This window comes from Sarcophilus harrisii, chromosome 2, assembly GCF_902635505.1.
Source record: "Sarcophilus harrisii chromosome 2, mSarHar1.11, whole genome shotgun sequence".
NCBI classification, from domain to species: Eukaryota; Metazoa; Chordata; class Mammalia; order Dasyuromorphia; family Dasyuridae; genus Sarcophilus; species Sarcophilus harrisii.
In genome coordinates, this window is record NC_045427.1 from 45,504,715 (window position 1) to 45,530,355 (window position 25,641).

The following is a 25,641-nucleotide window of genomic DNA, read 5'->3' on the forward strand; positions in this document are numbered from 1 at the left end:
AAACATGAGGGGGAAGGGATAATTGTATTGTTGTATCTTTGGGAGAAGTCTTGCCTTCTAATAGTGTGGGGAAGGTGAAATTATGGCTCAATAACTTTGGTTTGTTGGTGGTTCTCAAAAAAGACCAAAATGACATTAATGTTGGGATCAAGGTACTATGTATCTGACCATGTATCACAATTAGACCAATGTGAGGTCTATCACAAGTCAGGCACAAATATTCCATATGAACATTTGAAGTGGAGATGTCTCTAAATGTGCACAACTCATGTTTCTTTTGAGCTGTTGCAATTCTGCTCTACTCACTGAGCAGAGTACCTTCTTTAATACACCATGCTGGGCAGTCTTGTGTGTCTCCTGTCTCACAATCAATTCCAAAGTTCTTCAGAACGACCTTGAGAGATCCCTTATATTTCTTCTTCTGACCTCTGTGTGAGTACTTGCCTTGGATTAGTTCTTCACAAAAATCTTTTAGGCAAATGTAAGTTTGACTTTCAAACAATGTGGCAAACCCATCAGATTTGAATTCTCTGTCAACCATGAAGACTTATGGGAAATAATGGCAAAATCTGGTTGCTTAGAGTAAGTCTTCAGTATTGTAAATCATTTTCATGAAAGCATGCTTGCCCAGATTCTAGATAATGGACAATGCTCCTGCACTTTCCCAGTTGACAATTTAAGGAAGCAGGGTTGTGTGCTTGCTCTTATGTTTTTTTAGAATGCTGTTTCCTGAAATGTTGTCAGATACCTTTAATGAGGATGAAAAAAATAGTCTATGTTTAATGTAGCTTTACAAGTCACCCAGAATTACAAGTTTGTCCTTTCTTAGTACCTTGATGAGGAATATTTCCAGGTCTTCGTAAATTTTTTCTTTAACCTCATCAGAGTTCATCACAGTGGGAACATATACACTGATGATAGTAGTGTCATACTTTCAAGCAAGTGGCAATTTCATCGTCATGAGCCTGTTTTTTACTCCTTTTGGGAGGCATGCTAGTTTGGTGACTAAATTAGATCTGATTGTAAGACCTACACCAGCTTCATGATGCTTCCCATCAGTCACTCCAGGGAAAAAAAAAAGTGTATTTAGCTTTGACTTGGGTAAGCTGCACTTCATTTGCCCACTTTGTTTTACTTAGGCAGTTATTTGGATGCAAATTTGGATGCTGAATTTTCTTACAAACAAAAGCTGTTCATCATTCAGGTCTATTGGATTTCATGGTAATGTGAATAATATTTTCATTATGTGCTGTGTTCAGATATGAGAAGACACGTGGATTTATATTCTAAACAAATGCAAACTCCTTTACAAGTTGTTGCAATTGCTGCTAACATTTTAGAGCACCTCCATTTTTGGCTCTTAAGAAAGAGTAACTAGATGATTTTTAAAATGTCATACAGATATTATTCTTCATGTGAAAAGATGTACATGGAGGAAAAAGCAGCAATCTATTAAAGGCTGGGTCTCTAAAATCATGTCTGGGTGTTTAGATGGCGTATTGCTCATGGTTATATATAAAACTTCCTTATTAAAAATATACGTGTGTATTCACAAGATGAAACTAAAAAAAAAGCTACTAGCTTTTCATCTCAGTCACCAATTGTAAGTGACTACAGCATGTTCATTAAAACACATGGAATTTTCCACATTATTCCACAGGAAATTATTTCTCTGCTATCATTTTAATCAATCTGATAGGTTTAAAATTATATCTCAAGGTTTAAGAAATGATGAGTTTGGTGATCTTAGAAAAACTTGGATAGACTTTGTGTGGGATGTAGAAGACCCTTACCCAAAATGACTACTCAGAGATCACTCAAAATAGAAAGCAGAAAGGTCGTTTATTATACTTCCGGAGGATGAGCCATTGTATCATGAGATAAGGGAAAGAGAAAACTCGTGGTAGGAGGGCTAAAGAAGTAGTAAAGATACACAGCTTTTATACTAGAGATTCCATCACAAAATCAAAATTACCTGATTTCTAGGAAACAGAAAATCAGGCCTTCAGGTTTCAGATATAGCTGGCCAAGGCTCAAGTACATCTAGGTCTGCACATATTATACAGGTCATAGGGGAAACACAGAAATAAATGAAACTAAAATACAGAAAAAGAGTTCACATATTCCTGTAAGTTCTTCACTTTATCTCTCTATTCCACACAGACTTGCACAAAATAATGAAGAGCAAAATGAGCTGAATCAAGAGAATATGGTATATAATAACAGCAACTTCACACTACTAGATAATTCTGATTTTTGTGAATACCCAAATTAACTACAAAGGGCTTAGGTAAGAAGATTCTATCTGTATCCAGAGAAAGAGATGATAAATGGAAGTATATATGGAATGGTTTTACATATGTGTATACACACACAGACACAGATAACACAAACACATACCTACATAGTTGTTGTTAGTCCTTCATTTCTAAAGAAGACCATGCCTTCAGGAAAGTGATGCCATGACTTGCAAATGAATTGGATTTAAGTAAGGAAGGGTTGTGCAAAGCTTCACTTTCTCCTCTGGACTCATCAAGGTCCAATGGCCAGATAGAAATCAGCATAACTGGAGATAACCTTAGATGCAGTGGGAGATGTTGACCTTTTTAACCTAAGCTCTTTAACAAATTTAACTGAGACAATACTCAATCAGTGATTAAGGCGAGGTAAGAAATGAGACAAAGAATGGTCTGTTTTACCTATTCAGAAAAAAATCAACCCGGAGGGGGAGTTCCCCAGTATTTCTGGCCAAAATAGAAATATTGCTATTTACATTCACTTTGAGTCAATCAAGGTCCAAACAATGACCAAGCAAGGGCAATAATCTATTGTTGGCCTAAGAAAATTCAAATGGAAGAAATCCACTTTCCAGCAATGGCGCTGGTAGGCTGTCCAGATCTCTCAGGTACTGTAGACTTCAGGTTGATAGTCAGTCCGGTACCTCTGCTCTCTCACACTTTCTTTGGGAGCCTCCCAAACCTGGAGCTAGCTCTGGCAATGTGTGTGTCAACCTCATTATCAATGTATAAAACCTGGCATGTTTATGATCAAAATAAATGAACTTATCCACAGCATTCAAAACTTCTCCATTTGCTGTATCTGATGGTTCCATATATGAATGGTATGGGGCTGGCTGATAGAGGAATTGTGTTTTCTGGATATTAATTCTAAGGTCAAAATTGGCACAAGCAGCAGAGAACTGATCTATACTTTGTTGCATCTCAGCTGCAGGGGCTACATTGAATGCACTCTCGTCTGCAAACAAAAAATCAAGTACCAATTCTCCCTCCACTTTAGTTTTGGCTTTTAGCCTTTTCAAATTGAAGGATTTACCACCAGAGTGGTACCTGGCAGTATAAGATAACAAACACTGAGGTCCTTTCTCGAATTAAATTACAGCATTCAAACTCTACTGCAGAGAGTGTAACTCTTTTGGACTGATCACATTGTTGAAATGTCAAATGTCCGTCTTCCAAAAAGACAATTTTTGGAGAACTCACACAGGGCAAAGTGGACAAAAAAAGCAATACAAGGAAAGTCTTCTCTGAAGAATTTTGTAATTGGTTCTATGACATGGGGGACACTGACAAAGGACTACCCGGCATGATGTGCCCACATCAGAGAAGGTGCTGTATTCTGTGAGCAAAACAGAAACGAATGAGCTCAGAAGGAATACGAGATAATACAAAGTTTAAAAAAAGTCTACTCCAAATGTTCAGACTATTTGTGTCCAACCTGTGGCAGAACATTCTGAGCTCATGTTGCTCTAATCAGCCACATTCAGACATAATACCTTGCTTCTAACACAGTGATGTCATTTTGGTTCTCTTCGATCACTTAATGAGAGTCAGTGTTTTGAGTTTAAGGAATGGTCCTTAAGAAAGAAATCTAGCCTATAACCCCCAAGATAGTGAGGTTTCAGTGATTAAAATGTATTTTCTTTTGGTCAGAGCACCCACAGATAAAAGTATGGTACTCTATATAGACAGAAGGAAGGGAAGGAAAAAACCAAAAAAAAAAAAGAAAAAAAGAAAAAAAAAAGAAAAGAAAAAGAAAGAGAAAGGAAGAAAGAATACACACACATTTCTGTCTAATGGTAGCTGTTTCTAGGGTTGGGGAAAAGAAAAAAATAAAGTTTTATAATAAATTTATTATACATTTTAAAAAATGACAAATTGTACACAGCAGATTTAGAGTTTCATGTGCAATCATCTTTTTTCTATTCTACTATCTTATAAAAATACTTGTTCCATTTCTTAAGTCCAGAGTCTAAAAAAAAAAAATGGCTGGAAAGTGAATACAGACCAAAGTATGCAATTTTTCATTTCCTTTTTTGAATTTTTTCTTTTAGTTTGTGGTTTCTTCAACAACATGACTAATATGGAAATATTTTTTTCATGATTGCCAATGTATATCCTATATCAGATTGCTTACCATCTCAGGAAGGCCAGGGAGGTAATGGGAGGAAGAAAGAACATTTGGAATACAAAAAAATTTTAAATGAAATTGTCTTTACATATAATTGGGAAAAAATAAATTTTTTTTTTTTTTTAAAGAAATTCTTTTTCTGTCCTAGATCACCTCTTAGACAATTGGGGAATGGCTGAACAAATTGGGAGATATGAATGTAACAGACTCTCATTGTGCTACAAAAAATGATGAAAGAAATCATTTTAGAGAAACCCAGAAAGTATAAACTGATGCAGAATGGTCCAGAGTAAGGACAGGAGAACAATTTTTACAAGAACAGCAATTTAAAGGAAAAACAACTTTGAAAAATTTTAGAAGTCTGATCAGAGCGATGAATATCCAAGTCTCCCCAGGACCAATAATGAAGCATGTTACCTTCTTCCTGAAAGAGGAGACAGAAGTTGTAGAAAGAAACAGATATTCTTGGGTGTGGCCATTGGGTAGAGTCATTTTATTTGACTATATTTATTTATTACAAGGGTTTCCCTCTCTATCTTTTTGTCTCTTTCTGTTTTCTCTATCTCTGTGTCTCTCCTTTCTTCCTTCTCTCTGTGTCTCTCAGTCCCTCTCTTTGTGTTTTTCTCTCCCTGCCTCTCCCCTTTCTTCTGTCTCTCTTGTGTGTCTTTTTGTCTCAGTGTTGGAAAAAGTACCCATGCATATGCTTTGTAAATAAAAAGCTTTAATTTTAAAAAATGAATTCTAGGGGCAGCTAGATGGCACAGTGAATAGAGTGCAGGCCCTGAAGTAAGGAGGACCTGACTTCAAATTCAGCCTCAGACACTTAACACTTCCTAGCTCTGTGACTCTTGGCAAATCACTTAACCCCAATTGCCTTGAAAAGAAATAAATTTTTTAAAAATGAATTCTAAAAATATTCTTAACATGTAACTGGGGAAAAATAAAATACCATTTTTTAAGTTGGCATAAATAGAGATTTATAATTTTATGTAGAATTCTCTTTTTCTGTTTTGCTGTGAATATGGAAATACCCCTTTTTGTGTTTAAGTTCAAAATTAAAAAAAAACAGAGTGAAAGTGAGGATACTCAGATTTCACTCCCACCTGAAGAAACTGAGGCATACATAGGTGACTGACAGGAATCAGAGTTCTGTCATTGATCAGTTGGCATTAAGATTTGAACTTTGAAGGGGGAGAGAATCCGGAACTCAACGTTTGAAAAAAAACAAACAAACAAGTGTTAAAAATTGTTTTACAACTAAATAGAAAAAATAAAATATTAATAAATGGAAAAATCAAGAATTACATTTTTAAAAAGATACAAACTTTGCTTTCTTTTGATTCCACATCTTCTGGTTTCCCTTTTCTTTGCTCCTATGTTCCTTCCATGTTTCATGCTTTATCTCCTGGGTGGCCTACCAGTACATGCCTTACAATTATAAAAACCAGTGCATGGTGGCCCAATTCGGGGCAGCCCTGAAGGGCCTTCATTTCCTATGAATGAGTTTCTGACCATAGTTTACATCTTGATGTTAAAGATCCTTAAGTTTTCATGTTTTTCAGTCTTTCAGAAAAGGAGTGTAGGATTTCAGACCGCCTCTGCCTTTCCTGACCAATTGCTTGGTCTGGCAAAAACTGAAGGAGGCGGGGAATTCCTCCAGCAACTTTGAACACTTTCTACTGAAACCTATCTTTGCACCAGATCAACCCAAGGTCAGCTTCTATAAGAAGCAACTTTGGGTTCCTTGTCTTAAGACGCAGAATTCAGGCTGTTGGAAGTAAGAAAGTCCTTTCTATTTGCACTGGCCAAGTGAGCTCAAGAGTCTCTCCCTGTTTCTTCCCCTCTTCCCTCTCACCTCTGATGCTTAGGGGGAAGGATTGAGTCCTAGCTGGCTCTGGGAAAAACCACCAGACATTCCCCAGTCTCCAAGCAAGACTACAGCTTGCCAAACTTCTTCATCCAGAAAAGAAGATAGACAAGGTAAGGGGGCAGGAATAGAAGTAGGCTGAGGATTTGATCACATCCTGCATGGAGAGGACTGGTGAAGGAGGAGAGGGAAGGGAAGCAGCTATGGGATTAAATTCAGGGAGAATGCTAACTGAAGAAGGGAGCCAGAGGTGCCAAGGCTGAGGCAAGTAGGGGCTTTAGGGGAAAGAAAAAGACAAAGAGCAAAAGAGTTATGGATATTTGACATACTGAAAGATCAGAACTCAAGAGTAAATTCCATATAAAAAATTCAAAAGAAATATAAGGAAAACGTTAAAGACGAAATCTGTCATTCATTTAGCTCAAACTGCTTATTTATTATATATATGAAAATGTTATCGGTATTCTTAAAATTCTCATCATTACCAAGGTAGTTTGAAAGAAAGGTTGGGGCTGAGTTGTATATGCTGGAATCTAAAAAAGCAAAATTGGGTAGGAAAAGGCAAAAGGGAGTAATTATATTATAAAAATCGTTCATGAAAGGAAGAGCTAATACAGAGGAAGCAGGTGGGGTAGGGATTTAGTAATCCAGGTTGAATAAGTAACAATTTGTACATCTTGAAAGGTGTAGAAGTCTTCTGAACTTGTAGAAAGGTGAGAAAACTCAGGAACAGAGAGGGGAGGGACTTTTGGAGGGGTATGTGGATTGAAACTGGAAAGTGGGGAGTAAGTGAAGGGACCCTTGAAGGAATGGGTGATGTGGAGGTGGGAAGATGAGGGGAAAGATAAGGTAACAGGGGTAGGGTAAAAAGAGAGGCTGAAAAAGAAAGTAGTAAAAATAAGCTGGAAGTACAAATAGTAATTATAAATTTGAATGAGAATGGGATGTTCATAGCAGCTCTTTTTGGGGTGGAAGATGTGGACATTTCAGGGATCCTTATCAGCTGGGAATGACTGAAAAAGTAATGGTGTATGGTTGTGGATGTAAGAAATGATGAGCTCATTGATCTTATAAAGGCATATAAAGTCTTACATGAAATAATGAAGAACAAAGTGAGCAGAACCAAGAGAACATTGTATATAGTAACAGCAATACTGTTTCAGAAACGACTTGGAGCAACTAAGTAATTTTGACTATTACAAATGCACAAATTAAAAATAAAGAATATATGAAGAAACAGGCTACTGTATCCAGAGAATGTATTTATAGATACATAGATGTATTCATAGAATAATTTTACATATTATGTGTATATATATATATATACACGTATACATGTGTATATGCTATATGAATATATGTGTGTGTATATATGTAAATGTATATGTTTGTGTCTAATGGTAGAAAAGAAATCTGCCATACATATATAGTTATTTATGTGGAAATAAGAATCCCTTACTTGTCTAATAATCATAATAATCAATCCATAAGTAGTTAATAACTCATTTGTATAATGCTTTATAGTTTATTTGTAAAACACATTATATTCATTATTTCATTTGAGTTTCACAATTACCCTGTAGAGTAGAAATTATTATTATCCCGATTATATACATGGGAAGGTCTGGTCAAGTCTGATTGGTTGAAGTGATGTGCATAAGGTCACACAGCTAGTAAGTGTTTGGAGATTTGAATTTGTCTTTTTTTTAAGTTCTTTTTATTCTGATTTTCCATTCCAAATTTTCTCCTTTCTCGACCTATTACAAAGGCAAAAAAGTTATACACATTATACATAGGATATATATATATATATATATATATATATATATATATATATAGGATGCAAAATATTTCCAAATTTGCCATGTTCAAAAAAAAGCAAGAAAAATGAAAAAATGAAAAATATATGCTTCAATCTTCACTCTTGAGTCCATCAGTTCTCTCTCTAGAGATGAATAACATTACTCATCATGAATCCTTTGGAAAAGTTGTGGTAAATCATTTTATTGATCTGAGTTAATATGTGTTTCACAATTGATCATCTTTACAATATTGCTATTAATGTATACATTGTTCTGATTCTGCCCCCTTCACATAAGTTCATATAAATCCTACTAGGATTTTCTGAAACCATACTTTCCATCCTTTCTTATAGCATAATCTTATTATGTTATATTCATATACTCTGACTAATTATGAAACACTTAGCACAGTGCCAGGCATATGATAAGTGCTGTATAATTGTTAGTTATTATTGTTGTTGTTATTACTTGTTCAGCCATCCCCTTACTGAAAGGTAGCTCCTCATTTTCCAATTCTTTACTACCATAAAAAGAACCGGCATAAATATTTTTGTATATATGTGTCTTTTTCCTTTATCTCTGATCTCCTTGTAGCATAGACCCAGTAGCTATATTGCCGGATCAAAATGTTTGCACGATTTTATCTGTGCCCTTTTGACACAGTTCCAAATTGTTCTTCGGAATGATTTAGAGAACTGAATGTTGGTACATATGTAATTTCTTCCCGATTTCTTTCCAGATTTCCCAACAATAGTTGCTAAACATTAAGTTCTTGCTTCAATAGCTAGTATTGTTGGGTTTATCAAATATTAGGTAACTGTGTTCATTTGTTTCTGTATATGGTATACCTAATCTATTGATTTCACTAATGAACCTCTCTAATTCTTATCCAGTACCAACTTGTTTTGATGATTATGGCTATGTAGTATAGATTGAGATCTAGTACTCCTAGAATTCCTTCCATCACTTTTTTTTTCATTGATTTTCTTAATGTCTATGATCTTTTGTTTCTCCAAATGAATTTTGTGATCATTTTTTCCTATCTCTATAAAGTAATTCTTTGGTAGTTTGGTATGGAACTGAATAAGTGAGTTAACTTAAGTGGTATTGTCATTTTAAAATGACAAAATACTTCCTATGAGCAATAAAAAGTTCTTTAGTTAATTAGATATCTTTACTTGTATGAAGAATGTCTTGTAATTGTATTCATGGGGTCCTATGTCTTGGCACATAGACTCCCAAGCACTGTCTGCAGTTATTTTTAATGGAATTTCTCTTTCTCTTGCTTCTTTTGGGTTTTGTTGGCATAGATAGACAGACATATTATTATGCTTATCATATGTATGATGTGTGTATACATGAAGGTGTGTGTATATGAATGCTAATGATTTGCATTGTTTTATTTTATATTCTGGAACTTTATTAAAATTGTTAATTTTTCAACTAGTTTTTTAGTTAGCTCTCCAAAATTCTCCAAGTAAAGCATCATAAAGCCACAAAAAGTGATAATTTTGCTTCCTTGTTTCCTATGCTTATTCCTTCAATTTCTTGTCTTATTGCTATATAGTTAGCATTTTCTAGTACATTATTTTCCCCCACCCTGGGGCAGTTGGGGTTAAGTGACTTGCCCAGGCTCACACAGCTAGGAAGGGTTAAGTGACTGAGATCACAATTGAACTCAGGTCCTCCTGACTTCAGAGCTGGTGCTCTATCCACTGTGCCACCTAGCTGCCCAAATGAAGCTTTTCTTAAAATGATAAGTGATAGCTTAAAAATGATAAAATGATAACTATATAAAATCAGAATAAATACTATAAAGAATAGGGATAAAGTAGTAGCCTTTTCAATAAGATCAAGGTTGAAGCAAGGCTGCCCGTTATCACCATTATTATTCAATAATGTACTAGAGGGGCAGCTAGGTGGCTCAGTGGATAGAGCACCAGCTCTGCAGTTTCAAGGACCTGAATGCAAATGTGACCTCAGACACTTAACACTTCCTAGCTGTGTGACCCTGGGCAAGTCATTTAACCCCAATTGCCTCAGCAAAAAAAAAAAAAAAGCTTAATTTATTCCGATGCTTTTTAAATTTTTAAAATTAAATACAAGCTTTTTCAGCATGTTTGGAGGTAATCACCTAATTTTTGTCATTTTTCATAGAGATGCTCAGTTATATACTTATAGTTTTCCTAATATTAATTTAGCCCTGCATTCTTGGTATAAATCCAGCTTGGGTATAATATATGATTTTTATGATATATTGTCACGGATCATTGTATAAGCCAAGTCTTTCACAGTCAGTTATTGTTTACAATATTGCTTACTGTGTACAATATGCTTAACAACATTGTCTTAATAACATCAGTTCATAAAAATCTTTTCAGGATCTTCTGACCATGTTCTTCATCAATTCTTACAACAGTATTCCATTACAATCCTTACTGCAAGTTGTTTATCCATTCCTCCTTTGATTGGTCTCTAATTCTCTGGCACCACAAACAAAAGATGCTATAAACATTTTTGTGCATATGAGTGCTTTTCTTTTTTCTTTGATCTCTGACTCACTAGCAGAATTGCCAGATCAAGGAGTATGTAAAGTTTTATTGCTAATTCTTGAAGAAAAAGTTAAATAAGTTTTAGGAGCAAATAGAAAGTGAAACTATGCTAGGCAGGCTGAGGAATACGTTTAGTGCATAAAATAACCTCCCACACCCAATCTCTGGACTCTCATTTTCTTTTTAGGGACTTAGAGAACTAGGATTGCCAGTCTTAAAGATCTTCTCCAAGTGGTGAATCCTTTCAGATAATTTCCCTAACATTTATATTGGGTTCCCCTTTCCCTGCAGAAGAGATACTGTCATGGACAGATTGAAAGTTATTGAAGTCTTTGAAGGCCTCTCCTTTCCAGGAAACTTGCACACCCAAGAGAGCCTGCGTGCTGCTGTCAACTTCCAGTTCCAAGACACAGATGTCCTTTTGGTCACCTTCCCCAAATCAGGTAACAGATGCAGCTGGCAGAACTTGCCCCCAGCAAAATGAAGAAACACTTCTTGGCTTTGGCTAACCTTCGCCCCTCCCTTCCATGCCTTTGTTTTTCCTTTTGGGTGCCCCTCCCATCCCAAATACTTCAATCATATACCTGGTCAATGCCAACTGTTTGTTTTCTGGCCCTCTGAATTTTCCATCTTGAATTTGGCAGGAGATTATTCTTACTAGGTCTTCTGGGTCTAAGTTTATATATGATAACTAAAAGTCATTCCACAACAAGTTAACAAGTGTTTCAGTTAGCTGGGATATTTTTTTCCATTTTGATGAGTCAGAATTAAGTTGGATTCCAAGCCACTTCCCTCCAGATTGCCAAACTGTGGGGAGTTGACTAAAGACTTTGGGAATAGTTCACCGGAGGCCAAGATTTTTAGTTATTACCCATTCCCAGAGAATTCTCTCCCTCTCTCTTCTACTCCCTCATGGAGAAGACAAGCAATTCGATATAGGCTATACATGAGCAGTCATGCAAAACATATTTGCATATTTGACATGTTGTGAAGAAAACACAGACCAAAGAACAAAACAAAACAAAACAAGAAAAAATAAAGTAAAAAAGCCAATGCTTATTAATAGAGAATAATTGAATAGGGTCATTTCTGTTGTCCTTTGTTCCTAGGAATCTTGAATGAATTTGATATGTGAATGCAAATAATTTTGTTGTAAAAGAGTCTTCGGGCCAGTGTTTTGTTCTACTGAACCAAATGTTTTTTTCCTAATCAAACAAGAAGCACAAGGGCATCTCATATTCTCTCCCTCATTCGGTTAATTGTGAGAAGCTGAAGATGTGGTCCATTGTTGAATATGAATTAGAAGCCTGCTTGCTCCTTGCTAATAAATACTTTCACCAAGAATACTCTGGATTCATATATGGCTAATTCTCATAAAGATTTTGTACAAATGGGAGAGCAAGCATATAGGCTGCTATATGGTGTTTTTTCGGTCACATTTTTAGATATTAAGTGGATAGAGTGCTGAGCCTGGGATCAAGAGAATCTCAGTTCAAACCCAGCCTCAGACACTGATTAGCTATATAATTCTGAGCAAGTCACAAGCTCTCTTTGCCTCAGTTTCCTCAACTGTAAAGTGGGAATAATAAGATTGTTGTGAGGATCAATTGAGATAAAGCACTTTGCACAATTCCTGACACATGGTAGGTATTATATAAATGTTTATTTTTCCCCCTTCACTATTAATAAGATCTGAGATTTTTCTCATGTCTTTGACATTCCTCCTTCTTTGAGACACCTCGTATATCAATCTCTCAGTGTCCTCACAGTTGTGGCCCCTTTAGCATAGCTCTCCATATACACTTAGCCCAATCCAACTGTTTTTCTTGTATTTCTTCCTTTTAATGTCATTTTTACCTTTCTTGTAGTTACATCTGGAACTCTGATATCATGTGGGGTGGTTCATTATCTTTGGTAGTATAGTCAGACCTGAAATCAGGAAGAATCCTCTCCCTGCGTTCAAATCCAGCCTCAGAAACTCAATAGCTGTGTGACCCTGGGCAAATCACGTAAGCCTGTTTGCCTCAGTTTCCTCTTCTGTAAAATGAATGGGAGAACAGCAAATGTCTTCAGTATCTTTGCAAAAAAAAGACCCCAAATGAGATCACAAAAAGTCAGACAGTTTTGAAAATAACCAAAAAATAGTGATTTTTTGCAAATCTCCATTTTTGTTTTATTTGTAGTTCTTCTTCCCTTCTCATTCTTCAATGCCTGTGGGACGGACCACTTGTTAGCTAAGTTGCCAAACTTTTCTTTCAAGTGGTTTTACTCTTCCCTACTTCTCTCTGCTTTATAAAATGATACTGCTTATAATTATCCATCATCCCCCTTTCTACTGTTAAAAGAAAAAAGCCAATACTGTACTCTATGTTAAGACACCAGTCTGCCAGAAACAATTTTAATTGAAGATTAATCTAATTCCAAGTTATTTCTGATTTAGAGAAGGAGATGTCCAAATGACAATGTTACCTCATGCTCTTCAACTTCCTCTGCTCCAAGAAAATTTCAGGTTACATAGGAATCCAAAAAAAAAAAAAAATTAAGATATTTAACTATCCAGTTTTAGATTAACATTCCAAATAAAGGATACATCATATCTTTATCCCCTTCCCTAGATTATGCATCTCCAGGAATCAATATATTTCTTCCCACAAGTATATTATAGACAGTCCTATTTGACTGATTTAATAATTGGAAAGGATATTTTAAATGGAGAAGACCCCAATTTAACTCCTTCTGGGAATAAAGGGAAGAATTTGTTCTTTGCTAGATCCTGTTCAATCAGGTAGAGGTAGAAAATTGAACTTGGGAGACGGCTGTGGAGACAGTAGTTATTAAGTCTTAAGAAATTAAAAATGGGGGGACCTGGGATTCTTATTTTCATATGCCCCCCCCCCCAATCCATACCCTTGGCTTTCAAAACCATTACCCATTCTTTTTCTTCTAGGTACAAACTGGATGCAGCAAATCCTGAGCCTCATCTTCAACAAAGAGAACCCCCAGCATGCCCAAAGCCTACCTACCTGGCAACGTGTCCCTTGGATTGAGCAAATACATTTATTGAATTGTTTGACTGACGTGAAGACATCCAAAGTACGCCTTCTCACCACTCACCTCCATGCCAGATTACTGATCCATAAGTTGAAGAATACCAAAACTCGAGTAAGTGAATTGATCTCAGAGGCTTTGTCTTTTTTCCCCCGGGGCAGGGTGGGGGAGGGGGGAGGGAACTCACAGCAAAACTGACAGGTAGGAAGGTGAGAGAAAATAGAGAAAAAACAAGAAAAAGAAAAGCAAAAGAAAGAAGCATCTTTTTTAAAAAGCAGAGAAATGAACAGAAAGAAAGCTAAAAGGAAGCAGGAAAAAGTTGGACAGCTTTGAAAGTGACTTCTTCAGTGTACCATAAACTTAGAAAGGAAAACAGAGAACTGAAGTTTTATATTAATCCACTTTTTTCTGTTATGCTGTATATGAGGAAATTCCCATTTATTTGATATTCATTAAATTCAGAATAAAATATATACATAATACTCATATATGTACATATAGAAACTACATACTTATAATACATATATGTTTGTGTATCTTCATATGTATATATTCATATATAAATTTAGAATAAAATATATGTAATACTCATATATACACATAAAATTATGTATTTACATATAACACATATATTGGAAATTGGAAGACCTAGAGTCAAATGTTGTCTTTGACACTGCATGATCTTGGACAATTAGCTTTTCTGTCCCCCTCTTACTCCACCTGCAAAATGAGAAGTTGTACTCAGTGACCCCTATGATCCCTTTTTATTCTGAAACTGATTCTTCAATTGACTGAAGAAAGACTCCAGGTGATTTTCAGGATCAAAGCCAGCATTCAGCAGAAGGAAGTGAATGACTAATGGTATATCTTTCAGAAATACAATATTTTCCTTGCCAAAAAAACAAAAAAACATCGATACTGCAGTTTCCAATTTAGTGTTCTAGTCCTTTGTGTGAACCATTTTGCTTCAGGGGTCATAGGGAGTAAAATACTTTCAAAATGGAGGAACACTAAATGAGGCTTAAGAGGCTGATCACTTATTAAGCCCACTTTGTCACAATCAGGTAACCAGGGGATGAGTTCTTGGTTCAGCTGTTCTCTGTCCTTCATTCAAAATGACATTATTCTTTCCTCTGGAACCATCTGGGACCAGTGACAATAAATATATAGATCAGGATGACTGGAGATGGCTCCAGATGCAGTGGGAGACTTTGGTCTTTGTAAGGTAAGGTCTTTAATAGATCTCAGTTTGTCTGAGGCAACATTCATTCAGTGATTAAGGTTAGGTAAGAAATGAAGCCTAAAATGGCTTCTTTTATCTAGTCCAAAAAAATTGATCTGGGAAGGAAAGACCCTCAGGGTTTCTGGCCAAAACAGAAACAGTTATGATTTATACTCACTCCAAGCTATCAAAACCCAAACAATAATCAAAGGAGGCCCAGGCTAAGACCTATTATTGTCCAGTCAGTGAGAATCAGAGTGATTTGGGTTTAAAACATGTTTTTTTTTAAATAATAGAATAAACAAGAAGGGAAGAGAAATCTGGCCTGTAAACCCCAAGATGTCTTCCAAAGTTTCAGTGATCAAAATTTATATACCTTTGGGCAGAGTATGCACAGGTCAGGGTATGATTCCCTATGTGGATAGAGAAGGAGGAGGAAGAAGAGGAAAGGAAGGATGGATAAATGGATGGATGAATGTTGGTTCACCTAGTCCTATGAAAAGAGACAAGAAAACCTGGATTCAAATTCTTTCTCCTGGGTTCTGACACTTATGACAATTATTTGGACAAGTCATTTAGCCTGGGCCTCAGTTTCTTAATCTGTAAAATGAAGCAATTGAACCAGATGGCTTCTCAAGCCTGATCCAGGCCTACATTTAGGGTCCTTTGAAAAAACTGTGTTTCAGAACAGAATCTCAAGTGGATAGAGGAGGACATGTACCAAGGTGAGGGTGTCAGGGGAAAGAAGATGAATTTGGGAAAGATATTGCAAAGGTGAAACAAATAGATCTTAGTAATAGCTTGCATATGGGGGATTAGAGATAGTAAAAATCCAGAATGACTGCTAGGTTATGAACCTGAGGGATGGGAGGATGATGCTGGAGAGTGGGGGAGGATTTAGGAGAGAATATAAATGAATTCTGTATTGGACATACTGTGTTTAAGGTGTGTACTCAACATCCAATTCAAGATGTATGAAAAGTAATTAAAGATGAAAGATTGGAGAACAGAGAGACTAGGGCAGAAAGAGTAGATTTGAAAATCATCAGCATAGAGATGGTAACTAAATTCATCCAACTGATAAGATCCCCAGGTGAATTAGTGTGGAGGGAGAAGAGAAGAAAATCCAACACCTCTTAGAAAACATTACCTATGGGGTGGGGAGTGGCGGAGCCAAGATAGAAGAGAGGACACATGTTCTTTCGGATCTTCTCCTATGACCCTGACAGTATATATCAAATCCAGCCTCTGAATTAAGTCTGGACAGGCAGAATCCACAAATCTGGGGAGTGTAACAAATTATCAGCAGAAAATAATTTCAAAGATCACTAGAAAAGTCTGTTTCAATTGGGCACAGAGGGAGGTAGGCCAAGTGCAAGCAGGCCAAGTACAGACACCAAGTGCAGGTAGCTCAGTCCCCAGGGCTATGCAGGCTCCACACACTGGAGAATCTGCGGGGAGGACTGTATCACAGTGTTGGCTACTCTTCCCTGGTGGCAAGCCAGTAGATCAGCAGAGAAGTTATAAAACATTCAACACAAACACAAAAGGTAAAGAGTGTATACCAAAGTGCTGGAGTCTCAAGGGACCTGGCCACGCCCATCCAACTCCAGAAGTGAGTCAGCAGGGACTCAGTATAGCCGCTGCTGCTGGTAGAGAAGTTTGGACAATCTCCCTTGCCTTAAAAGCAGATCTCAACTTTTTTTTAAAAATGAGTAAAAAAGCAAAAAGAACTCTGACCATAGATAGTTTTTAATGGTGAAAGAGAAGAACAGATTCAAACCCTAAGGATACTAAAAGCAGATTGTATCTAGATGAAGCACCAAAGGGTGATATAAATTGGTCCCCATCACACAAGGCTCTCCTAGAAGAAATTTAAAAGGGTCTTGAAAGAGAGCTAGAAAAAAATGGGGATAGGAAATGAAAACTTCACAAGAGGATTTGGCAAAGACAACAAAGAAATTATCTGAAGAAAATTCACTACAAAATAGGCTTAGTGAAATGGAAAAAGCATATAACTCATTTAAAAATAGATTTAATAAAGTGGAAAAAGAAAACAACTACCTGAAAAACAGAATTTGTGAAATGAAAAAAGAATCCATAGAACAAAACAACTCATTTAAAAATTAAATTGGACAAAAACAAAAAGAAATTTAAAAAAAAGTAAATTAAGAAAACAATTCACTAAAAATCAAAACTGAACAATCAGTAAAGCAAACTAAAAATATGAAAAAATAGAAAAAAAATGTAAAATACCTACTTGGGAAAACAATTGACCTGGAAAAATAGATCTAGGAGAGACAATCTAAGGATTATTGGATTTCCTGAAAACCATGATAAAAGAGCCTAGACACCAGAGAACTGCCCTGATGTCATAGAATCAGAAGGTAAAATAGGCGTTGAAAGAATTCACCAATCACCTCCTGAAAGAGACCCCAAAATTAAAACTCCACAGAATATCATGGCTAAATTTCAGAACTATCAGACCAAGGAAAAATATTACAAGCAGCCAGAAAAAAAAAAATTCAAAAAAAAAAAAATAAGGATTACTTGGGACCTAGCAGCTTCCACCTTAAAAATTGAAGGGCCTGGAATATGATAGTCTGAAAGGCAAAGGAATTTGGAATGCAGCCAAGAATAAACTACCCCAATGAACTGAGCATTTTCTTTCAGGGAAAAAGATGGACATTCAATGAAACAGGTGAATTCCATTTATTTCTGATGAAAAGACTAGATCTAAACAAAAAAATTGACTTCCAAATATAGAACTCAAGAGAAGCAGAAAAAGGTAAAAAGAAGAGAACATTACCTGAAGGAAGATCCAGCAAAGGATATGTAGGAGAGAGAGGTGGCCCAAAAACCTAAAAAAAACATCATGGAGGAGAGAGTAATTGACAGAGAGGTCAAGGACAAAGAGGATTGTAAAAAGACCATTGGATTTGGTAACTAAGAGATTAGTAACTTTGGAGAGAGCAGTTTCTTTGAACTGATGAGATTGGGATCCAGATGGTAAGGGGGTAAGAAGAAAGCTCAAATTCCACCTTCTTCAGGAAGCTTTCCTGGTTCCTCCTTTCGAGGCTTGGAAATAATTTGTCCAAGTCCCAATTTCCCTTACTTCAAAATGAAGAGTTTGAGGAAAAAAATCTCTGGGTTTAGTATCAGAAGTTCCAGTATAAGCTCTGCTGCTTGGGGCAAGGTGTGTTTGGTCTTAGCTGCTATGGAAGCATTTGGATATTAGTGCAGTTATTGCTGACAGCATGACCCCCTTCAGGACTGGAAAAAGCCTGAACTACTCTTCCCTTCAGTGTCTGAGGGTTTAGAAATTGTTCATCAAGTGGACCTTTTCATCATCCTCTGCAGTAAAGTAAATTATCAACCTGGTCTTGGATAAGCCATTTCCCAAAACTCTCACCTGGGGCACCCTCATAAGGTATACCCATCAAGGTATGTTTGCCATAAGGCAAACGTCAAAAAGGAGTCCAAATATAGTTTGAGTCAGAGGAGTGGAAATACTTCAGACTTCAGAACATAAACATGAATTTTCATGAGATGGAGAAAGAGATCCCAGGACACAGTCTCCACAAATGGAGAACCCAGAATTCCCTCAAGCTGCTGCTGAGGAACTGCTGATGCAGGAAGGACCTGAATGGAGCCAGTTCATCTTGGTACTGTCACTTTGGGAAGAAATTGCACAGAGAACATCCACTATTTTCCTATTTTATAAAGAATTATTCAGGCTACTTATCAGTTGGGGAATGGCTAAATACATTCTGGTGTATGAAAATAAAGGAATATTATTGTTCTATAAAAAATGATGAACAAGCTGATTTTAGAAAGGCCTGGAAAGATTTACATGAACTGACGCTGAGGAAAACAAACAGAACCAGAAATACATTGGACACAATAACAGCAAGAATGTGGATTGATCAACTATTAAAAACTTGGGTTTTTTTCAGTGGCTCAGTGATTCAAAGTAATCCCAATAGACTTTGGAACAAAACTGCCATCCACATCCAGAAAAAGAATTATGGAGTTTGAATGTAAATTAACACATGCTATATTTACTTCTTCAAAGGAACAAAAGCACAGTTCAACAGCTTCAGTCCCAAATGCCTCCTACCCATGAACCTCCACCACTAAACTTACCCGAGGTGCCTGACCACACTACGCTTGCATGAGAGTGTGATTGGGATAGTGCTCAAGGAACCATCACAATTTCAGAGAAACAGATGGAAAAATTGCAGATCCCCATTTTTACTGCAGAGGATGATGAAAAGGTCCACTTGATGAACAATTTCCAAACCCTCGGACACTGAAGGGAAGAGTAGTTCAGGCTTTTTTCAGTCCTAAAGGGGGTCATGCTGTCAGCAATAACTGCACTAATATCCAAATGCTTCCATATCAGCTAAGACCAAACACACCTTGCCCCAAACACAGATAGGCATATTACACACACAAATCACACACATTGCTCTCACACATTGCACATGCGGCCCCTTTGTCACAGATTGACTTCTCAGAGCCATTTAGGGGGTAGAGGTGGAGTAGAAAAGGAAATGGCCATTTCAGCTGTATTATTAGTTCCTTCTAATCTATTTCTAATTTACTTTGGGAGTCTTTCTGACCAAAGGAATCACCTGATTTAAGTGCTAATAAACCCTAGCCTTATCACTCTGCTATCCTAGGGTCCAGCTTTGATATTGGATAGACTTTTTTAAAAATCTAAGTCTGGGGTGGGGGGAGACTTTAAAATCTACCAGGCTAAAGCCACCAGGAGGGGCAAGAAATGGGAGAATGACTCCTTAGCTTGACTCCTTAGGGTTAATAGAAAAGGGAGGTAGATATTAATAACTGTCAGGAATAACTGCTGGGGTTTGACCTGTCTGCCTCTTTGTAGATGGGCACCTCCCTCTCTGTCCCATCTACAATGCAAACTCCTTTTGTTGGGAAAAAATCACTTTGTTCTTTCCCTCCAGCAGCTCTGGTCCCTTGAACTCTCTACTATGACAGGGTCCTGTGCTCCAAGGCCATGGGCAGCAGTAGGCAAGATAAAAGCAATAATTATAGCAGCTGGGAGATTTCCTATCAGTGTTACCTCAAATGCTGAAACTAGGCACTGGAAATGGAACTTCAGAAGGCTGTAGACAAATTGGACAAATACAAATATTTTTTGTGTTTTGTTTTGTTTTGTTTTATTTTTTTTTTGCCATTCCACTGCCATCTATTAAAAATGTTGATGGGGGGCAGAGAGGAAGAATCATTCTTACTAGATTCACTTGTTTCTGCATACCAAAATAGTACTAGTATGTCAGCACCCTGTATAGTGCCCTGAAACAAAATCTCAGCTGACCAAGCCTAGTTAGAGCACTATCATTCCCTTCTCTAGAATTCAGTTTCTATGAAATAAACAAGTTGAGTTCTCTTATTTTTAAGGTGTCTTCTAACCTTTCTTTATCTTTTAATCCTATGAACAGATGGTCTGTAAGGTTCACTCAGTTTAAATCTTGAATTCTGTGATTCCGTATGAGTATAGAAAGTAGGACAGAGAAGGGAGAGAAGTTAAGTGGGGATACAGGGCCATCCCCAAGGAACTTGGTTAGGCAACAGTTCCTAGTGCAGGATTGCTCTCACCCATTCTTCATTTGATTTTTCCTTAGGTGGTGTATATGGCACGGAATCCAAAGGATGTCCTGGTCTCTTACTATCACTTCCACAAGTTGGCAAAGTTTATGCCAGAATTTGATTCCTTTGAAGATTTCTTTGACCACTTCCTGGAGGGCAAAGGTTATTATTTGGGGACCCAGGGTGTGATCTCCATTTTGAAAGCAATCCCATTTCTTATGTCTGGCTCATGTCTAATTATAATTTTCAGTTCCAACTTCTCTCCCTTCCTTCATTCCCCTTCCCATTTATTCAGAAGACAAGAAATATGATACCCATTATACATATGAAATATGATAACCCTTATACATATGAAGTCATGAAAAAAATATTTCTAATGTCTGGTCTAATGTCTAATCCCACTAATCAGAGCTGTCTAAAAGTAGAAGGGACTCATTCTGGTGTTGAGGACTTCACTCTCTCAGAGGAAGCAAATTCTCCATCACTAGAAGACTTCAAAGAGAAGTCTTTTTCAGACAAGGTTGGTGGCTGTATGACCTTGAAAAAGTCACCTTCTACTTGGCAAAGATTCTTGATTTGTAAAATGAGGATGGTGACAGCAGTCACCTTTCAGATTCTTGTAAAGATCGAATGAGATAATTTTTGTAAACAGTTGCCATAGCTCTTGGCACACAGTAAGCATCATATAAATGCTTCTTCCTCTCACTATCCTTCATTTTACAGATGAGCCAATTGAGGACCAGGGATTTTTAAAAAGTCACACTGGTGGTGAATGGCAGACTAGACCCTCCTCACTTCAGAGTCAGGGTGGTTTTCCACACGACTCTTTATATCTTATTAACAAACCAGGCAAATTCTAATAGTGGCAAGCCCCTGGAAAGTTTTCTAAGGCTTGAAGTCTCTGCTGCTGATATCAGAAAGATCAAATAATATGTGTTCTTCCTTTGGGTCGAAAACAAATAGATGCCCTTGGGTGTGAGCTGGGCAGTTTCCCCAGTCAGCCCGAAGGGGCTGTTGGCCTTGGCTTGAGAGCATCTCCTTGACCCTCTCTCTGCCTTCTTTCCCCTAGTGTTCTATGGTTCCTGGTTTGACCATATAAAGGACTGGTTATCTGTTCAGCAAGAACTGAATTTCTTTCTGATCACTTACGAGGAGCTGTCCCAGGTAGACAACATTTTTCCAAATGTCCCTGAGCTCAGTCTTCAGGGGGGGATCCTGCAGCCCCTTCACATAGCCTTCTCAGGGGTCCTCTTCCACGGCCAAGGCTACTCCTGGTTTTGGTGATGCTATAATTGGAGATGTGGGGTACATGGAGTTCCCAACTTGGTCCTTCAGCTTTTCCCCCTGGAAAAGAGCCTTCTGTGCTAGCTTCCAGTCCCCCGGGATCTTCCTAGATACTCAGAACTCCCGAGGAAACAAATAAGTGGTGCTGGGAAGCTGGAGAGTAAAGTTAACAGGATCATGGAGCCACAAACACACACCAGCATCCTGACAAGAACACACACAATCACAAACACACATTGCCTCAAACACAGATATGCATATTATATACCCAAATCACAGCTGTCACACATTGCACATGGATTATACATACACGACACACTCACAAACACAAACACATACAACTGTACCCACATCCACACATATTCACAAAGGCACACATACCCACACAATCACCAAAGCACACACGTTGTCATAGAAGACTCCCTTCACAAACATAATCATACTCTCTCTCAGACACATCCACATGCATATACACATATACCCAAACTCATAAACAGATGCCAGTTGGAATAGGGAGGAAGCGCCTGCTCCCCATCTCCAGCCCTGGTCCCTGTTTGCCAAGCCTGCCCCTAGGGTCCCCCCAGCTTGGTTTCTCCTCACTCCTTCCTCAGGAGCAGTAGAGGTTTCAGAACTGCCTCGATAGGAGGAGGAAGGGATGTGAGGATTCTAGGGCGCCTCAGCCTCATTCCTGTGTCCTCTTTCCAAGGAACCTTGCCAGACTATCCAGAACCTGGCCAACTTCCTGGGCGAACAGCTGGAACCCAAAGATCTTCAAAACATTCTGCATTACTGTAGTTTTTCCTTCATGAGTCAAAATGAACTGCTCAACTATACCCTTATCCCTTCGGATGTATTTGACCACAGTGTGGGAAAGTTTATGAGAAAAGGTAAGGAGTGTTCCCTAGGGTGGGAAACTCAATGGACTTTCCCAGGGAGAAGGCTTTACTTATCCAAGCATTTTATATCTTTTTCTCCCTTTAGGTGAAACAGGAAACTGGAAGGAACACTTCTCACCTGAGCAGAATACCAGATTCAATCATGTCTACCAGAGAGAGATGGGGGATCTCATCATTAAATTCCCCTGGTCTCAGGAATAACCAGGAAAACAAAACTCAGACCCTTTATCTCAGGCTTCTTGTAATGATGCTTTACCTTTCCTCTGACCCTCTTTCCATCCTACTTTAATAAGCTGTAGAGTGTCCTCTAGTAAAGAGCCTCATGTTCTTTATGTGTAAAGGGCTCATTTTGGAACAAAATAAGACACTCGAGAGGTTATTCCACAGTTTACAAAAGGAAAGTTACTTAACCAAAGAAGGCAATTCACTTTCTTCTGGGAAGAATGGATTTGTTTTTGCCTAGATTGCTGAATCTGGAGTCAGGAAAACCTGAATTCAGATCCAGCCTCAGACACCTCTTAGCTGTGTGATACCAGGCAAGTCACTTAACCTTTATCTGCCTCAGTTTCTTCAATTATAAAATGAGGATAATAATAACAGTTCCTAGGGCTCTTATAAGGCCCAAATAAGAGAGTTGAGAGTTTAAATATAGTAGGTCCTTAATAAATGCTTAGCATATTTTTTTCCAGCTATGCTAGCCTATTTGTTTCTCACATGCAACACTCCATGACTTTACACTGGCTTTCTTTGGTGGGAGGATGACATTTAAGTTGTTACCCTGAAGGACTGGAAGGATGATGTTGGGGATTGGGGAAAGATTTAAGAGAAAGATATCCAATTCAAGACTCTAGACTGAAGTCCAGCAGTGAGGTTGGAACTAAATAGTTAGATTTGGGAATCCTCAGTGTAGAGATGGCAATTAAATCCATGAGAAATGATAAGATCCCTAAATGAAAGGGAGAAAAGAAGTGGGTCTAAGGCAAAACTATGAGAAACACCTGTAGTGAGAGCAAACGATTTAGATAAAGACACGGGAGAAGTAGTCAGATAGGTAGGAGGAGGACCAGAACAAAGTGGTGTCCAGAAAACCCAGAGAGAAGAGGATGATCAATAATGTCAAATACTGCAAAGAGTAAGGAGAGTAAAGATTGAGAAAAGGCCATTGGATTTGGCCACTAATACATCACTGGTAATTTTAGAGAGGCTGGTTTCAGTGGAATGATTAGGTTGGGAGCCTGACTGTAAGGGGTTAAGAAACTGAGAGGAGAGAATATAAGAATATAGAGGACTTTAGCTATAAAGGGCAGAAGAGAAATAGAACATAGCAGTATGGAAAGATCAAGTGAGGATTTTCTTTGTTCTCTTCTGGAATTGGCAATGACCACGTCATCTTATATACATCTTTATCTCTGTTATCTCTAGCTCTTATCACAGTACCTCCCATAACAGATGCTCATGAAATGCTAGTTAAATTAAGTTGAACAAGTCAAGCCAAGGGTATATCATGACGCATACTCCTGGCTTGGAATTTAATAATGGGTTAAACGATATAGGCTGACCTTTCTGGATCTCAGTATAGGTCACTTAACATCTCCGGGAACTCGATGATGAACTGTAGACCTTGCTCCCCTTTCCAGAAGAGTATTCACTGGCAGGCACATTGCATAAGAGAGCTCATGACTTATCTGGGCTGAAGTCTTTACTAATGCTCATTAATCCTATGTAATTTTTTTGCCTTTATGATAATCCCTCTCCTATAGGAAACCCCCCCCCCCCCAAATATCACCTTTACCTAAATGCTATAAGGAGCTGGTTGATAGAGAATGTCAGGCAAACACTAAATGTTGATCATAATAAAGGAATATGTCCCTGGAGCCAACTCACATGTGGATCTGTACAAGTCAGGACAAGTGACAAAACATATACATGATAAGAGCTCTGTTTTGACATACATTACCCCCACCCTCATCCCAAACCTTTCTACTTGGCTGAGAATCTCTTTTCTCCTCTAGTTTTAATGATCAAATGTTGTACCCAGGCCCATTAAATGCCCATCTGTTAAAAACCAAAATGCATTTCATATGGATGGAGGGAAAAAAGAAACTCTCTTATGCCACTGCTGTGTTGATGCTGTAAATGGCTGGTTAGGTTGGCATGACAATTCTGCTCATTATCCCTTTTCTCTAAATTGTACTTAAGAGTTCAGTGAGAACAGAACAATGGGAAGTGCTGGTGATGGTCCAATGGTTCAGGTCTGATGAGTTTCATTTGCCACTGGCCCATTTTGGGGATAGGATGATTGAGAAAGCTTAGCAGCATGAGCCACTACAGAGAAGAAGGAGAGCTGGGGTGAGTGGAGTGAGGGGAGGAAATCGATAAATTAAATTCCATTACTGCTTCAAGCTAGTGACACTAATGGACCTCCTAGGTGGGAGTTTGATGCTGAGAAGGTAGTCTGTGACCAGAAATTTGCATTTGGAAATTCCAGTAGGTCTCTCACCTTTGCTATTTCTATGCTGATGCTTTCTACAAAAATAGAATAATAGCAGCGACTCTGAATTTCCTTATACCCCTTCCTAGGTTAGGCAGTTTCATATTTCCGTGGTGATCCTTTTTTTTTTTTTTGTCATCATGTCAGTCAATTTGACCACAGGTAGCAAGTGTCTGGGTAACTATAGGAGATGTTTTAGATCATGCTCTTGGGGGAATTTAGGTAAAAGGACAGAAATGATAGAAAAGAAACCGAGAAAAACAGGTCAAAAGCTAACCATATACAAATGATTTGTGGAGAACTCCTGGTATGGGAACTCCCTCCATTAACACAGATCACAATCCATCTATAACTTAGGGATCCCCTTGAGACTGAGGGAGGGGTTAAATAATAATAATAACAAAAAACAATAACTTTTACATGGAACCT

At 37.8% G+C, this 25,641-nt stretch overlaps 1 protein-coding gene across 1 annotated transcript in view; it reads left to right on the forward strand.

The window, feature by feature from the left end:
* The window catches only part of LOC100915994 (bile salt sulfotransferase-like), a 42,500-nt gene extending 17,714 nt beyond the window's left edge, over positions 1-24,786 (forward strand). Inside the window, exons 3-9 of the mRNA XM_031950117.1 lie at positions 6,297-6,408; positions 10,941-11,092; positions 13,597-13,811; positions 20,577-20,703; positions 21,611-21,705; positions 22,532-22,712; positions 22,807-24,786. Coding sequence (XP_031805977.1) covers positions 10,954-11,092; positions 13,597-13,811; positions 20,577-20,703; positions 21,611-21,705; positions 22,532-22,712; positions 22,807-22,922 — 873 coding nt within the window. The 5' untranslated portion in view covers positions 6,297-6,408; positions 10,941-10,953 and the 3' untranslated portion in view covers positions 22,923-24,786. The remainder of the gene's footprint in view (positions 1-6,296; positions 6,409-10,940; positions 11,093-13,596; positions 13,812-20,576; positions 20,704-21,610; positions 21,706-22,531; positions 22,713-22,806) is intronic.
* The last annotated feature ends 855 nt before the right edge of the window (positions 24,787-25,641 follow it).